Source organism: Brassica napus, chromosome C2, assembly GCF_020379485.1.
Source record: "Brassica napus cultivar Da-Ae chromosome C2, Da-Ae, whole genome shotgun sequence".
Classification (NCBI taxonomy): domain Eukaryota; kingdom Viridiplantae; phylum Streptophyta; class Magnoliopsida; order Brassicales; family Brassicaceae; genus Brassica; species Brassica napus.
Window position 1 is genome coordinate 1,961,607 of NC_063445.1, and position 16,185 is coordinate 1,977,791.

The following is a 16,185-nucleotide window of genomic DNA, read 5'->3' on the forward strand; positions in this document are numbered from 1 at the left end:
TTTCAGGATTATTTATATGAATATGTTAAGCCAATATTAATGAGGTCAGACTTACATACGAATTATTTAGATAATTTGCGTTTTATAGCTTTATCGATATTATCTACTTCTCTTTAGAAGGGGTAACAATTAATGAGGATTGTACCAAACACATAATTAATACTCCCTCCGGATACAAGTGTATGATGTTCTATCTTTTTATTGTGATATTTTAAGATATAACTAATGTATTTATTTTAAAAATTTAAACATAAATTAGAAAGTAAAATAATAAGTGGTGAAACTTTATTGATATAACCAAAAAGTAACAATTAAAATAGTGTATTTATTGTTTTTTAATATGTGTAAAACTTTAAACATTGTACATTTAAATCCAGAAGGAGTATTAATAAGTAGATATGTGGAAAATGTAATTGCGTTGCGCATGACTGACCACTCCTTCGCTAAAATGTCAACTAATGCAGCCTACCTCCACTTCCCCTACGAACCTTTGAAGTTGCAATATAAATACTATTAAACATACTATATGCAAATGCATCATTTTTCAAAGAAACTTATACATTATGAATCATTTAATCCTACTACCAATCACATATATGCATAAATGGCTTTCTACTAACAGATTTCAGCTATATTTAATATGATGAAATTGATAATATTATGCTGATAGAATCAAAACCATGAGATTAAGAAATCATTATTAATTAAACCAATACATTGGGATCTCACTCATCCAGGCTTTAAAGCCAAATAAGGTAATGTTATTTTAAGTGCTTCTTATTACTTGTTTAAGATAATTTGCGTTAATTTGTATGCTAGATATATATATACACGTAATTTATAGGTAGAGTGCAGTCTACGCGAAAGAATGGACTGAAATATTATTTATAAGAAAAGAGAGAATGTGTTATATTTTAAAATGCTTGCGCATGTAGTGTTTTAAGAGGTAAATCAATGGTTTGGTGCATGCTAATTGCTAAACTTTTCATTGAATAAGGTTTGACATTATTATGAATATCATTTAACACAATTAAGACGTAAATTAAAAGATATCATACGTAAATGGTTAAAAAGCCAACCACATTATCTTACTTTCAGGGTATTTCTTTAATGGAAACACAAATTAGACGTACATTTGACCTGTGTGCTACATGGACCCAAATAAACACAAATGTTTACTACAATCAACTAAAAATTGTTTACTGTAAAATATAAGTAAATGACTGTACGTCTTCATACTAACAATATTTAATTAGCATGCCAAGCTTTTTTCATGTATCATGCTTATCTATGGTACTCCGCATATATCTCTAATGATATATGCTCAAATGATCTACTATGCAATTAATTTATAATTAAGTAATTTACAAAAATATATCACATATATGTGGTGTTATTGTTATGTATGATAATTTTTCCACAAACACACGCGAGTCTCTCAAATGGAAACTCTTCTATCATCTCTCTTATTTCCAATATTTTGGTTTATTTTAATTATGAGAGATTTTATAGAGACCCGTAGTGTAATGCTCTTATACACAATACATATTTACAATCAAAAAACTTATAGACTCATTATGTATGCATGCTTGGTATAGTAGAATGGGCCTTGTTTTTCTTTGTTAACTAAAATGGTCCTAAACTTACAGTTCAATAGAGCCTAGACTCATGACTAATCTAGGAGAAAATTACAAGCTATGCAAGTGTATCAGCTACTAGTAATTTACTTTACATGCATGTATTGATGGTCCCTTTGGTTAGACGAGGAATATTGTGGATCTTGGATGGATCAACATCAGCGATGCTGTATAAACTATCGATAATGGCAAAACAAGAATATTATATACTGTAGACAAAAGATTTTAGGTCCTACACAAGCGTCATATATCTTCCTCTGGCATCTTTCAAATTTCTCATTCTGCATCCTCCCGACTCAGTGCTCTTTGGAATTTTTCTGTCAGGCTTGAATTTCTCCCTCATTTTGTCTCATCATAGATCATAGTTACATGACCACACATATATATACACATACATTGTATAATACTACGCAGGCTAGGAAGCTGATATATCTTAATTGGTAATTTTGGATCGATATGCAGTATGTTAGTATTGGACTATTACTCTTGACGTCGTATATAGCATTTCTAAGTAATTAAGTAACTCATATCAACATAAGTCACTTATTCTGTAAATTTAGTTAAATGAATTTTAGTATGGTACTAGATGTGGTATTGTATATGTTAATGATTGTTTAGTAACTTGGTTCAAACGAACAAAGAAAAACATGGTTCAAACGAGCAGTGGATGTGTGAATGAAAATGTTTTCAAAACTTTTGGGTTTATTCATGGTTTACATACTTCTACAGAATATACAAAGAATTCATTTATGGCCGAAAAATAATTGAACTACCACTAAAAGTGTCTCAAGTCCAAATTTTAGACTTAACCGCTATTAACTCCGACCGATTCAGGAAACCCGGATTTAGCATCCATGTCATATTAATCCACTTTCTATAATTTTTTTGTGAAAGGCCATGTAAATTTTAATTTGTACACACATGATATCTTATCCAAGATATGATCTTTTTATCCGTAGTAATGTATGAAAAAAATAGAATAGTATATGATGGATGGTGCTTAACTACTTATATAATTAAATGTATTTTTGTGTGAAGCATGACATCAATGTCCTCTGGTTTTTCAGCAAATTAATAATAAAATAAATTTACGTAATGTATAAAACTGTCCCAGAATACATGAAGATTTCTAAAACTGGTTTCCATTTGCAAGTATCTCCCAAAATGAGATAGGGACATTTTTGTTTTGATGAGTGCGGAACTACTTTAAAAAACCAAATACGTTAACTAAACAGATAGATCACAAGCGTCTGTAGTCCAACGGTTAGGATAATTGCCTTCCAAGCAATAGACCCGGGTTCGACTCCCGGCAGACGCATGGATTTTGTCTTTTATTTCCATCTGGGCATTCAAAAAATTTACTATGTTGTTGGTTCAAATAATTCAAAGTTTTTTTTTTCAAATATCCCATGCCTATGTTGTTGGTTCAAATAATTCATCATCACACTTATAGACAAGAACACGAGGAAGAATGATTAGACGTACTTGAGCCAATCGGGTGCACTACTCTTACACCCGGTCGCAAATATTATTGACTCAAATTCTATTTCCTTCCCGTCCAAACTTTGCTCACTTCTTCGTTATATTTTCCCACCGCATGTGTCACCTAGTGTTCATTAACCACAAGAAGAGTCATTTACTATGTTAGAAAATTTTAAACAGAAACTCATAACAATATTCAGCTATATTCATAATCACAAAATACAAACACACGCATGTAATAAGTTCAATATTACTAGGCAGTGCTGGCTATAAGGCTGTGATGCGAGTGCGCATTGGATCCTACATTTTTTTATATAAATTTCTTTACTATTTTAGGATCTGTAATTTTGAAATTCTTATAAACAAGTATACAACTTTTAAATTCACTCATGAAAGGCCCATTTTGTTCTAACCCAGGTCTGTTACCAGGATGCTACGTTTACTTCACTTCACTTCATATCTCTAGACTCTAATCTGTTTAGCTATAGAAGACTAATTTTTTTATGTAACAAAAAACTAGAATTATGAACTTACTCTAATTGACCGGATTGTATCAAAGATATGGCGCCTACATCAAGAACCGGAGTTTTTCAGGTGGCGTTCTTAAGCTGAATTGGTCCGGTTTTAGGTCCTCGGAGGCCTAGCCGGTCGGTATTGTCCAGCGTAGAATTAGCAAGAAGCACAAGCAAACTGTCCACCAGTTTTAGTAGTGTCATTTGTTATTCCAAAACTCGATAGACCAAAACAGTGTCTTGGTAATACATGCACGTGCGTCATTATAATAGTTAATTAAACCAGATCAGCTCAGCATAGTCTTCTTTTTGTTTTTTGGGTCGAAATATTAAATTCTCAGCATAATCATGATAGTGAACTTTGATAATGAGCAACCTCTAAACACAGTTAATTAATTACAGAGTTTCTAACGACCATATGAGGCAGATCATTGTATGTACAAAGATTCAAGCACATCTTAATACCGGAATATCTACAGCCAACCACCAAAACCTTCAGGTTTGCAAACTCCAAACCGGAAATGTATGCACTGCCATTGGTGTGAACAACCGGTCCAGTAAAATTCTCCAAAGCGGATATTTCTGATACCCCCGGTTCAGCGTTCTCCCGTGGGTTCAATTAATAATATAAACTATGCTTTCTGCTAATTTCAGTTTGTTAGGGACTTATATGATAGTTGTTCAAAAAATAAAATAAAAAGGGGACTTATATGATTATATTCCCCTATTTAATAATAATATTCCCGAAAAATGTCTAAAAATTATCAAAATTTTCTGAACGCATTGCAAGAAATGGCTACAAAAGAAAAATAATCATTTTCGACAAAAATAAAATATAACAAAATCCTAGTGAAAAATAGAAAAGGGGAAGAAGTTGACGGGTGAACAACGGTAGCCAATAGGAGATTACAACAGTACCCCTTAAGAGATTATAAAACAGAGTTTGAACACCTCACTTTCTTTTCTTGTTCGCTCTCTTCCTCTCGCAACTCGAAGCACTTTCGTTTCTTCTTCGCTCTCTTCCTCTCGAACTCGAAGTCTTACAGAAGCTGGGTTTCTGACATCGCTAACAACAAAACCGGTAACTAAATGCAATTTCTTTGATTCTTCTTGACGAACTGATCATAGCGAAAGAGAAAGTTACGATCTTTTCTTTAGTTGGTTAGTTAGGTTTACGTGTAGATCAAGTTAGGTTACGCGATTCTTTCTGAAAGATTGTTTCAGTTTGGATTTGATCATGGCAAAGTTTCTTTTTTTTGCTAAGTAGTATCAATCTTCTTTGATAATGTGTATAGGTATGGATAACCAAGCGAAATGCTGCCTGGGCGCAATGATCCAGAAAACAGAAGAACAGGTGTTTGAGGGTAGCTACGTGATTCATGGGAAGGATGAGAACGAGAGTCTAATCAAATTTATGTTCTTGGAACTTGATCTTCAAAATTGTAAAGATGTTTACGAAGCTTTGGACAATTTCGTCGGAGGAGTCGACAAAAACACAGTATTAACTCTCTGGCCCTTTTCTTGAATTTGATGATATGCTTGTATAGCTAAGGTTATGATAGATAGATATGTTTTTTAAATTGGCAGGTGAATCTGAAGGAAAACGAAATGGACGAGGCATCACTTATGATGATCAAGGTTTGTGTTGATAGCGATCATGATAAAAGTTGCACATTCAAAACCCATAAAGAAGCTACCTTTGAAAGCTTTAAGGTACACGTACGTTATACTTCTTCGTGTTCTTTATTACTGAGATCCGTATCTTAATGAGCAAAAAAAAAAACCCATCGTTTTGTTTTATAGGATGATGTGGCTGAATACTTTGGCGTTGAGGAGCATCGCCTCCGGTTCTACACTTCCGAAGCTGCCTCAAGTCTCGTTCTCTCAAGAAGCTATTCTGCTACAGTAGAGCAAGTGGTCAAGTCTGATACAGTGTTGGTCAAGTTTGATACAAAGCCAGGATTAACCGGTATCTGTGACCTGTGCCCAAGGGTCAATTTAGATGATGTCCTGGATATTGAAGACTATGGGCGAGAACCGAGAGTCATCAAACCAAAAGCAACAAAAAGGCCATCCAAGAGGTACAACAAGTAGACAAACAAGCCTTCTTTGCCAGATCCTGGTTGCTTCATCACCATCTTAACTCAGCCTATTTGCACTATCTTCTTCCTCTCTATGTTGCCATTTTGAGATTTGTCAATGGGGTCATCACTTGAATTGTAAATGAATAATAGCATTGTAAATCAGAAAAGAATAACACAATAATTCAGGCAGGAAACATGTGTCATATTATTATTGTTTTTGACTATATTTGTTTTACAAGAGCTCTGAAGTACATAATCTTGCAAGGTGGTAAACTGGTAATTGGTAAATATATGTAGAAAATGGAATAACCAAATTCTATATCATTATTTATAAGGCAAGGGGGATGGTGCCTAAATGTGATAAGTAATGTGCCTAAAATCACTTGCGCCACACAATTAGCTAACAGAAAAATGGACAGACAAAACTAGCACAGAACCAACGTCCAATGTCTCATACCAAGGATTTGATCACCGTGCTTGGTTATGCTTTAGTTTCTGATGGTTTAATCAGAAGAACGCAATGCTCAGTTTCATCCTGAGAAATGTGATGCGACTCGTTTCGCTGAAAGAAAAATCCAATTAAATATCCAAAACAAACCATAAAATACAGAGATTGGTTATCACAATACAAAGTTTGAGATAAGACATAGACATAGGAAGAATTAAAAAGCAAGAAGTGAAAGAAACCAATCACAAGGGCACAAACTCAAGCCGACATGTGCTACCACAACTCATCCTGGACTTCAAGTCTATCAGTGTACGGTATTTCTCCCTCAAATTGGTGATTTTTCGGTATAATGTCATCTTCTTTAGGTGTTTTGACTTGTCTAAAATGTAAATCGCCGCTTCTTTCTCTGCTTCTGTTCCTCTGTACCCAATCCACTCAACACTTTCGAGACTAGACACCAAACATTCAGGAACACAACACGGTTTCTCCCATTGAATTTCAAAACCCCTTTGTGCTTCAAAATCCCACTGAGGCACACACTCTCTGAACATGCCGCAGTTTTTCTGAGATATCAACAAAATGAAAAACAAAAATATATAAGTATGGGGGAAAAAAAAAATAAAGTGGAAGCATTATTTATGTATGTAGCAAGATAACTTACTCGACTTAACCTCAAAACTCGCAGTTTAGGGGAATGTCTTAGTACAAGAGACAACCAATCTGAAGAGCAATTAGTGCATAGCTCTAGATACTCGACCTGACAGAGAAACTCAAAAGATTTTGGCGTCGTGGCTGCTGAGGTAAGACATAAGGAAAGATGTTTGGCTGAAGTTAGACATCCCATAAGCTTCTCGGAGTCCTCTTGTCTAATCTTGATTTCTGCCTTAACCAGCTTAGGCATTTTCACTAATGAACGGAAGTGACCAAATTTATCCAAAACTTTCAAGGTCTTTAGAGCAGGAGCATTAACGACATACTCGCAGTCGTATTCTAACCCATCGCTGTCTGGTCTTTGCATGATGTACAAGTTTTGCAATGACGGGATCGCAATTGCGAAGGTTGTCACACCGTCCTCCGACCATCGACATACAGTCAGCGTTTCGAGGATAGGGCAAGCGGATAAAAGCCTATGAACGAGTCCATCCCCAGAGACGAATCTGACACATACGAGGGACAGAGTCTTGAGTGTCTGGAGAAATACCGTCGAAGGAATATCGCAAATCGACACTTGTTGGAGACATAAAACCACGGGTCCTTTACATGTAAATAAACTCCTAGGACACGGCAGCATGGAAGTGCGGCGGAAACCGTAACGACGAAGCTCGAGATCACGAACCTGTCTAGCTGCTGCGATACTAACCCATCTTTCGTTTTCTTCAGGTTCATAGCTATTCTCATCGAGTCTGAGGTGGAGTGTTTCTAGAACTGGAGCCTTGCTTAGCGTCAGAAAGTTGTTGATCAAATCTGAACTTGACGCGTCAAGCCTTGGAACAAGTTTCCACAGAGAACGCCATCGTTTCGACACAAGACTAGTACCCACAACTTCTTTCGTATTCTCTATCAATGACAGTATGTTTACGAGCAAATCGTCACTCAGCTCACATATAATGCTCATATTTAAACGAACCAACCCCTCCAAACTCGATATATATAAATTCGAATTTGCCTTGGATTCTATTGGGAACCAGATCGAATCCTAGCAAATCTACAAAAATAATTCGTAAATTTTATGAGAAAAAGATCTAACCTTTCTTTTTAATAGGGAAAATAAAAGAGCTAACCTTTTTCTTTCGTCTGTCTCGTAAACAAGCTTTGATCTCTCTTCCAGAGATTATGTTTGGTTTTTCTTCTTTTTTCTTCGGCCATTCATTATATATTAAAAACCCAACTGGGCTATTAATTAAAGAAAATAAGATAAGTCTTTACCAAGTATATCTTTTCAATTATGTTTTACAATTTCCTCAACCAACAATGAAATAATAGATAATTTATTTTTATAAAAAATAAATAAATGTTAAAGAGCGGAGAAACAACAACATAAAAGGATAATTGGCAATAATTCAAAACAAATTATTGGAAATATGATTTTAATTATCCCAACAAAAAGTCCTTTAACATATGGTATCATGTAATTGTAAGGTACCCTTATCCAAAATATGTTATGTTATTCGTACTGTATGAAAAAAGAAAATAAAAAGTTTAATGTGTTATAAAAAAACTAGAATTTTATTGTATCGAGAAAATTTAAATAAGGGCAAAATTTTATACCCGTATGAGAAGATAACACTGATAATAAGAGAGGATGTGTTATTAGAAGGAGAAGGAATGATGTGTTTACAATCGATCGAAACGATCGTTTATATAGAAAAGAAATTCACTGTGCAAATAGTGCAACGGGCCCCACATCTTTTATATTATCAACATATACGGCGTTTCTTTTTCTGACTTTTCACAACACTCCCCCTTGGGGACCGGTGTCACTATCCACTCTCGCTTAACGTCTTTGTTGCCTCGTTAAAAACCTTTCTAGGAAAACCCAATGGGAAAAACCATAGTAAGGTAAAAAGAGTACAACTACGTAAGCTCCCCCTCGAATGAGCAGTCATAAATCCTTCTGATGATGCATTCCAATGTTACGAACATGTTTTCTGAATATCGAAGTCGGAAGTGATTTTGTGAAGAGGTCAGCTGCATTGTCGCATGATTGGACATATCTTACTTCAATCTCTTTCTTCTTCACGAGCTCTTGAGTGTATGAGAAGAACTTCGGATGAATATGCTTCGTTCTATCGCTTTTGATATATCCGTCCTTTGTTTGAGCAACACATGCTGCATTATCTTCATATAAAATAGTTGGCTCCGTATTTTCGCCAATCCCGCTGCTTGAACAGATGTGTCGGCTCATTGATCTCAGCCATACACATTCTCTACTTGCTTCATGGAGTGCAATGATCTCAGCATGATTTGAAGAAGTAGCCACGAGCGTTTGTTTCTGGGAACGCCAAGATATAGCAGTGCCTCCGATCGTAAAAACGTATCCTGTTTGCGATCGGGCTTTGTGTGGATCTGAAAGATATCCTGCATCTGCAAAACCAACCATTTGACCTTTTGAACTTTTAGGATAAAATAAGCCTAAATCAATGGTCCCTTGGAGGTAACGAAAAACATGTTTGATCCCATTCCAATGTCTTCGGGTTGGAGATGAGCTGAATCTTGCCAAAAGATTCACAGCAAATGATATATCAGGCCGTGTACAATTTGCAAGGTACATCAGCGCTCCAATTGCACTTAGATATGGTACTTCCGGACCAAGTATCTCTTCTTTCTCCTCAGGTGGTCGAAATGGATCACTTTCAATATTAAGTGACCTAACGACCATCGGGGTGCTAAGAGGAGTTGATTTATCCATGTTAAATCGTTTCAACACTCTTTTAGTGTATGTGGATTGATGCACAAATATACCATTTTGTGAATATTCTATTTGTAGGCCAAGACAGTATTGTGTCTGTCCTAGATCTTTCATCTCAAATTCTCCTTTGAGATAGTCTGATGCCTTTTGTATTTCCTTTTGAGTTCCGATAATGTTAAGATCATCAACATATACCGCGATTATTACAAATCCGGATATTGTTTTCTTGATGAAAACACATGGACATATAGGATCATTCACATATCCTTCTTTTGTTAAATGTTCACTGAGACGATTGTACCACATACGTCCAGATTGTTTTAACCCATATAATGATCTTTGCAATTTTATTGCACATAACTCTTTAGGTTTGGAACTTAATGCTTTTGGCATTTTAAATCCATCAGGGATTTTCATGTAGATATCAGTATCTAATGATCCGTATAGATAAGCTGTAACAACATCCATGAGACGCATCTCTAGATTTTTATCAGCTGCTAGACTCATCAGGAATCTAAATGTAATGGCATCCATAACTGGAGAATACGTTTCTTCATAATCGATTCCAGGTCTTTGAGAAAAACCTTGAGCCACTAGACGAGCTTTGTATCTCGTAATCTCATTTTTCTCATTTCGCTTTCGAACGAAAACCCATTTGTACCCAACTGGTCTCACATCTGCAGGTGTGAGCACAATAGATCCAAATACTTTTCGTTTATTAAGCGAATCAAGTTCAGCTTGTATTGCAATTTTCCATTGTTCCCAATCATGTCTCTTTTGACATTCATAGACAGATTTTGGTTCTGGATCATCGATTTCTTCATTTATTTCACTTGACACAATATATGAGAAAGCATCATCAAGGTCATTTTGTTCATTTCTATTCCATATCCTTTTATTATGGATGTAATTAATAGAAATCTCATGATTATCTTTCGATTCATGATGCTTTGATTCATGATGCTCTGATTCATCAGAATCCTTATCATTTATTTCCTCCAAAATATTTTCTGCTATTTTGGGTGCATCATATATTTCAGCTTTCTTCTGTTTCCTAGGATTCTTATCCTTAGAACCAACAGGTCTACCACGCTTCAGGCGTGTTTTTGGCTCTCGTGTGTCATCCTCCTTTTCTTGTTCATTTGGCATTTTGATACGAGCAGGAGCATTTGCAGCTGGTATATGAGATTTAGTTACCGTCTTGGTATCTACAAATGCATCAGGTAGCTGGTTAGCTATACTCTGTAAATGCATAATTCGTCGAACTTCTAGTTCTGACTCTTTAGTGGGAGGATCAAGATATAACAATGATGGTACACTCCATTTTATATCACTTCCAACATTTTTGTTTTCTCCCCCTAGAACTGGGAATACATTTTCGTCAAAATGACAATCAGCAAAACGTGCTGTAAAGACGTCACCAGTCTGTGGTTCTAGGTATCTTATAATCGATGGAGAGTCACAACCAACATATATTCCCAACCTTCTTTGTGGTCCCATCTTTGTTCGTTGTGGTGGTGCTACAGGCACATATACTGCACAACCAAAGATTCTTAAATGGGAAATATTTGGTTCTCGACCAAACGCTAATTGTAGTGGGGAATACTTGTGGTATGCACTCGGTCTGATTCGAATGAGTGCTTCTGCATGCAAAATAGCATGTCCCCATACAGAGGTTGGAAGTTTTGATTTCATGATCAATGGTCTTGCAATCAGTTGCAGACGCTTAATTAACGATTCAGCCAAACCATTTTGCGTATGAACATGAGCCACAGAATGTTCAACTTCAATTCCTGTTACCATACAATAATCATTGAATGCTTGGGATGTGAATTCACCAGCGTTGTCTAATCTAACCTTTTTAATATTATAATCAGGGAACTGTGTCCGCAGTTTGATTATCTGAGTTAGAAATCTCGCAAATGCCATGTTTCGAGATGATAATAGACAAACGTGTGACCATCTACTGGATGCGTCAATTAATACCATAAAATAGTGGAATGGTCCACATGGTGGATGTATCGGTCCACATATATCACCTTGAATTCTTTCAAGGAACTTTGGTGATTCTTTATCGATTTTGGTTGGCGATGGTCTTACGATCAATTTTCCTAGAGAACATGCAACACATGTCATTTTATTCCCTTGAGAAATCTCCTGGATTTTCAGTGAATGACCATGTGAACTTTCTATGATTTTACGCATCATTGTAGTGCCTGGATGGCCAAGGCGATCATGCCATAATGTGAACTCTTCTGGGTTCTGTTTTACTAAAAGATTTGATTCGATCTCATCGATATAAGTATGATGTAACCCCGAAGGAAGTTCTGGAAACTTTTCCAATATGTGTTTTCTGCCACATTTCTCAGAAGTTACATACATGTATTTCTTTCCATCCTCAGTTGCAGACTGAGTATCATATCCGTGAAGATATATATCTTTAAAACTCAATAAATTCCTTTTAGAACTTGGAGAATATAGAGCATTATTTATGGAAAATTTTGTTCCATTCGGTAAAGTAAAATTTGCTTTACCAGTTCCTTCAATCACGTCTGCAGGACCTGATATTGTATTGACGACAATTCTTGTCGGTTTTATATCAGAGAAATATCTCTTTTGTCTCAGAATAGTGTGTGTTGTTCCACTATCTGGTATGCATATTTCACGAATCCGTTTCTTGGATATTGCTTCATTACCATTCTGATCCATTTCTGAAACCGTCATAAATATTAATAAAAGAAAAACATAAAATTCATTCATATAAGGAAACACTTAATAATTATACAATAAGATGACGTTAAAAACGTCATTATTTGTTTAAAACATGAAATATAATAATTATACATGGTAATACTGAAAACTATTCAATACTCTTATCATGGGCATTTCGATTCTCTTCAGGAGTAATCTAGTCCAGCTCATTAGCGTAGTCGGAGGATTCAAGGTATGAGGTCCCTTCAACATTTTCTGTGAGGTTCACCTCTTTAGCCTTTCCTTTCGTGGACTCTTGATATAACTTACAGAGATGTGAAGGAGTACGACAGGTACGGGACCAATGTCCTTTACAACCACATCTGTAACACACTGTCTCACGCTTCTGGGTGGTATCCTCTTGAGTTTCTTTACCCTTGGAAACTTGCCCGGGTCTAACCCACTTATTAGATCCCCTCCATTTGGGATTGTAAGTTTTTCCACGTTTGTTGTTGAAACGGCGGCCATGACCTCGATTGGCATGGTTTCTTCTTTCCGAATTTTCTATCGCCGTAGCATTCACTTCAGGGAATGCTTTGGCTCCCGTAGGCCGGGAATTGTGGTTTTTGATTAAGAGCTCATTGTTCTTTTCAGCTAACATGAGCGCAACCATCAATTCAGAAAATCTCGTGTACCCGCATTTTCTGTAAATTTCGGGTAAGAAGTGAAGCTGTTTGTGGAAAGTGATGTATGTTTTATTCATCATTTCTGCCTCAGAGACAGGATTACCACAATACTTCAGGAGTGCAACTATCCGCAGGACAGCGGAATTGTAATCCTCAACCTTTTGAAAATCTTGGAACCTCAGATTTTTCCACTCTTCTAGAGCGTGAGGAAGGTTGATTTGTCTCTGATTATCAAACCTTTCTTTTAAAGTTTGCCACAATTCAGCTGGGTCCTTGACGTTTGCATAGTCGTGCGTTAGACTTTCATCTAAATGCTTCTTCAGGAAGATTATCGCTTCGGCTATATGTTCGGGTGGTGATTTGTTACCGATTACAATTGTTTCGGTTATCTTTTTCATCACCAGATATGGTTTCACGTTTGTGACCCACCCGACGTAATTTTCGCCAGTTATTTTCAGGGCCGGGAACTGGAGTTTCTCGATGTTTGCCATTTGTAATTCTAAAACACAAAATAATAATTTTATTAGAACTTCATAATTAAAAACCGTTTACATTAATCATACAAGCAATTACAAAGAGAAGCGATGTAAAGAAAAGTAAACCGATATTCATCTTAAATTCACTCGGAGTAAATTCTCCAACGAATAAACCATAAATAGAAACACAAATAAAAATTGCACATAAAAACAAAAGTGCGCGAATCATCTTTCTTGAAATGAAAAATCGGAGGAGAGCGATTTGAAATTTTTGAGAGAAGATGAAATGTTTTGGATGATGAAATGGAGTGAAAATGAGTTGTATTTATAGATGAAAATTACTGTTCATGACCGTTGGAGAAAGGGGAAATTTTTGAAAAAAATTCTTTGTGACCGTTGGGGTTAAATCGAGTGCACTTAAAATCAGTCTGAAAATATCGTATTAAACAGTCAATCAAATCTATAAAATTTCATAAAAGTAAAAATTATAGCAATGAAATATTTATGTTATGACAACAAATCATGCGACGGCTCAGCCGATCAATGCAGAGTAATAAATAAATTATACGGCGGCTCGGCCGACCAATTAATAACAAACACAATATAAGGCGGCTCGGCCGACCAATAAATAATAAACAGAATATAAGGCGGCTCGGCCGACCAATAAATAAATTAAATTAATAGTAAATAATATAGGCGGTATTCCGGCCATTATAACATGATATAAATAATAGTAGAGGCGGTATACCGACCATTATAACAGGGTATAAATGATACAAATAAATTTTACCGAATCGCAGAGTGATCGTGCTGATAACGTGTTATAAAAAAACTAGAATTCTATTGTATCGAGAAAATTTAAATAAGGGCAAAATTTTATACCCGTATGAGAAGATAACACTGATAATAAGAGAGGATGTGTTATTAGAAGGAGAAGGAATGGTGTGTTTACAATCGATCGAAACGATCGTTTATATAAAAAAGAAATTCACTGTGCAAATAGTGCAACGGGCCCCACATCTTTTATATTATCAACATATACGGCGTTTCTTTTTCTGACTTTTCACAACATAATGGATATTGTCAAGTACATATCAAAAGTGTACTTATGTTAAGTACCTCCCGTAAAATCTAGAGTCTCAAAAGTGTATCTTAAGTCAAGCACAAAACAATCTAGAGTCTTATAAAAAGTACAAAAGATGAGACATGGACGTCTTTGTCTTGACCATTCCGTAATATTTTACTTTGCCAACTAAGAGAAAATAAAAATGCCGAAGAATGCGTCTGTAAAGTTTAATTGGGTTAAAGGACGGTGTGGGCTTAGTTGGAGCCCAATAGCGTTAGTCCACAGTTATAACATGTCCATAGATATGTGATAAATAAAAATAATGCATTTGTAATTTTCTGAACAGAACATTTCCATAACGGAAAAACTAGAAATGTGTTATTGATAGTATGAGTTTATTAAATTAAATATACAGAAACATATTTCAGAACCTATTTCGCATAAATTTACCCATAATTTAAAGAGATTTTTAAGAGCAATTTTCGATACATGGTAGCTGAAAATCATGGTAACTAGTACTACATATTTCTTAAATCAATGACAGTATCTTCCTGAGATAATCGTCACTCAGCTCACATATACTGCTCATATTTAAACCAACTAACCCTCCAAACTTGATATATTAAACTGATTTTGCCTTGGATTCAATTGGGAACCAGATCGAACCCTAGTAAATCCAGAATAAGAATCACCAAAACTTCGTAAATTTTATGAAAGAAAATACTTTTAATCGGGAAAATAAAAAGAGCTAACCTCTTTCTTTCGTTTGGCTTGATTTCTCTTCCAGAAATTAGGTTTGGTTTTGATTAGCTCAGTTCAGATAATCCATTGTTTTGGTTAAGATAAGTCTTTACCAAATCACTTAATATATTTTCAATTATGTTTTACAATTTCCTCAACCAGCAATGAAATAATTATATTCCTTCCCTTAAAAAACGTTTAATAGTTAAAACAAGAAAATAATATGATTTAATAAATGATTTAACAAATTATATTCAGATTATTATCTATATATATAAAAAAATGTTGGTCTCTCTCCTGTGAAGACACCTCAGCGTCACGTCATTAAGTCGAGTGTTCTGGTCTCGACACGTGTCCGTCAACTCCAAAGTGTTGCGTTCCAATTAATGGGATAAGTTTAATTTGGGCTTGCTAAAAAACCAAGAAGTTTGACTTAGTATGGACCATACAGCAAGACTATTATTTTTAAAGTTGGTTTGTACGAAAAACATTATTTGACTTAGGTTATGACATGTTTCTTCTTCCTCCCGCTGAGAAAAAACTGCGGCGTTACTGTTCTCTGTTAGATTTATTAAATACAATTAATGTTTTCATTAATATCACCGACCCACTCATCCAAGACGTCTCATTCCAAACATCTCCTTTCTCAAATTGTTGTGGATTTACACCTATAAATAAGTGAGTTCAATTCAGTGAAGATCATCACTTTTTCCTTCTAAATCATTCCGTAGATTTCTACAGTCTTTTTTCGATTGTCGGCAACAAATTATTTTGTATTGATAGCTGCTTGATTATGAAACAAATGTTGCTGTAGATTTGCTTGATAATCAGCTAGATTCTGTTTTCCAGTGATTTATTCCCACCGGATAACCAGTCTCCGATCTAATCGAGGAATATTTCGAGACTTTGTTCTTAATTCTCTCATGTCTTGCGATTGATAGACTCTACAATCA

The 16,185-nt window shown here is 35.4% G+C and overlaps 3 protein-coding genes and 1 non-coding gene across 4 annotated transcripts; 2 read left to right on the forward strand and 2 right to left on the reverse strand.

Moving 5' to 3' along the window:
- The first annotated feature begins 1,154 nt into the window (after positions 1 to 1,154).
- LOC111202516 lies at positions 1,155 to 5,725 on the forward strand. Its single transcript, XM_048747724.1, has 4 exons — positions 1,155 to 4,712; positions 4,927 to 5,129; positions 5,219 to 5,344; positions 5,435 to 5,725. Exons 2-4 carry the CDS (start codon positions 4,929 to 4,931, stop codon positions 5,723 to 5,725), a joined length of 618 nt encoding a protein of 205 aa, XP_048603681.1. The 5' UTR covers positions 1,155 to 4,712; positions 4,927 to 4,928.
- On the forward strand, positions 2,884 to 2,955 carry TRNAG-UCC. Its single transcript has one exon. It is a non-coding gene; the product is annotated as a tRNA-Gly (tRNA).
- A 553-nt stretch (positions 5,726 to 6,278) lies between the features above and the next one.
- Positions 6,279 to 8,053, reverse strand: LOC106383032 (putative FBD-associated F-box protein At5g56440). Its single transcript, XM_013823141.3, has 3 exons — positions 7,945 to 8,053; positions 6,825 to 7,868; positions 6,279 to 6,726 (listed from the first exon to the last, which is right to left on the reverse strand). The coding sequence occupies exons 2-3, from the start codon at positions 7,776 to 7,778 to the stop codon at positions 6,406 to 6,408; spliced, it is 1,275 nt and encodes a 424-aa protein (XP_013678595.2). The 5' UTR covers positions 7,779 to 7,868; positions 7,945 to 8,053; the 3' UTR covers positions 6,279 to 6,405.
- Positions 8,054 to 12,299: 4,246 nt separating this feature from the next.
- On the reverse strand, positions 12,300 to 14,271 carry LOC125581423. Its single transcript, XM_048746813.1, has 2 exons — positions 14,216 to 14,271; positions 12,300 to 13,448 (listed from the first exon to the last, which is right to left on the reverse strand). Exon 2 carries the CDS (start codon positions 13,438 to 13,440, stop codon positions 12,481 to 12,483), a length of 960 nt encoding a protein of 319 aa, XP_048602770.1. The 5' UTR covers positions 13,441 to 13,448; positions 14,216 to 14,271; the 3' UTR covers positions 12,300 to 12,480.
- Between the last annotated feature and the right edge of the window lie 1,914 nt (positions 14,272 to 16,185).

Bases quoted from the DNA above. Each gene is read 5' to 3' on its own strand.
- LOC111202516 (XM_048747724.1), top strand. From the start codon at position 4,929: ATGGATAACCAAGCGAAATGCTGCCTGGGCGCAATGATCCAGAAAACA. The intron at 5,130-5,218 runs GTATTAACTCTC...TTAAATTGGCAG, and splicing joins GAGGAGTCGACAAAAACACA to GTGAATCTGAAGGAAAACGA. The intron at 5,345-5,434 runs GTACACGTACGT...TTTGTTTTATAG, and splicing joins CTACCTTTGAAAGCTTTAAG to GATGATGTGGCTGAATACTT.
- LOC106383032 (XM_013823141.3), bottom strand. From the start codon at position 7,778: ATGAGCATTATATGTGAGCTGAGTGACGATTTGCTCGTAAACATACTG. The intron at 6,727-6,824 runs GTAAGTTATCTT...TTGATATCTCAG, and splicing joins GAGTTTTGAGGTTAAGTCGA to AAAAACTGCGGCATGTTCAG.
- LOC125581423 (XM_048746813.1), bottom strand. From the start codon at position 13,440: ATGGCAAACATCGAGAAACTCCAGTTCCCGGCCCTGAAAATAACTGGC.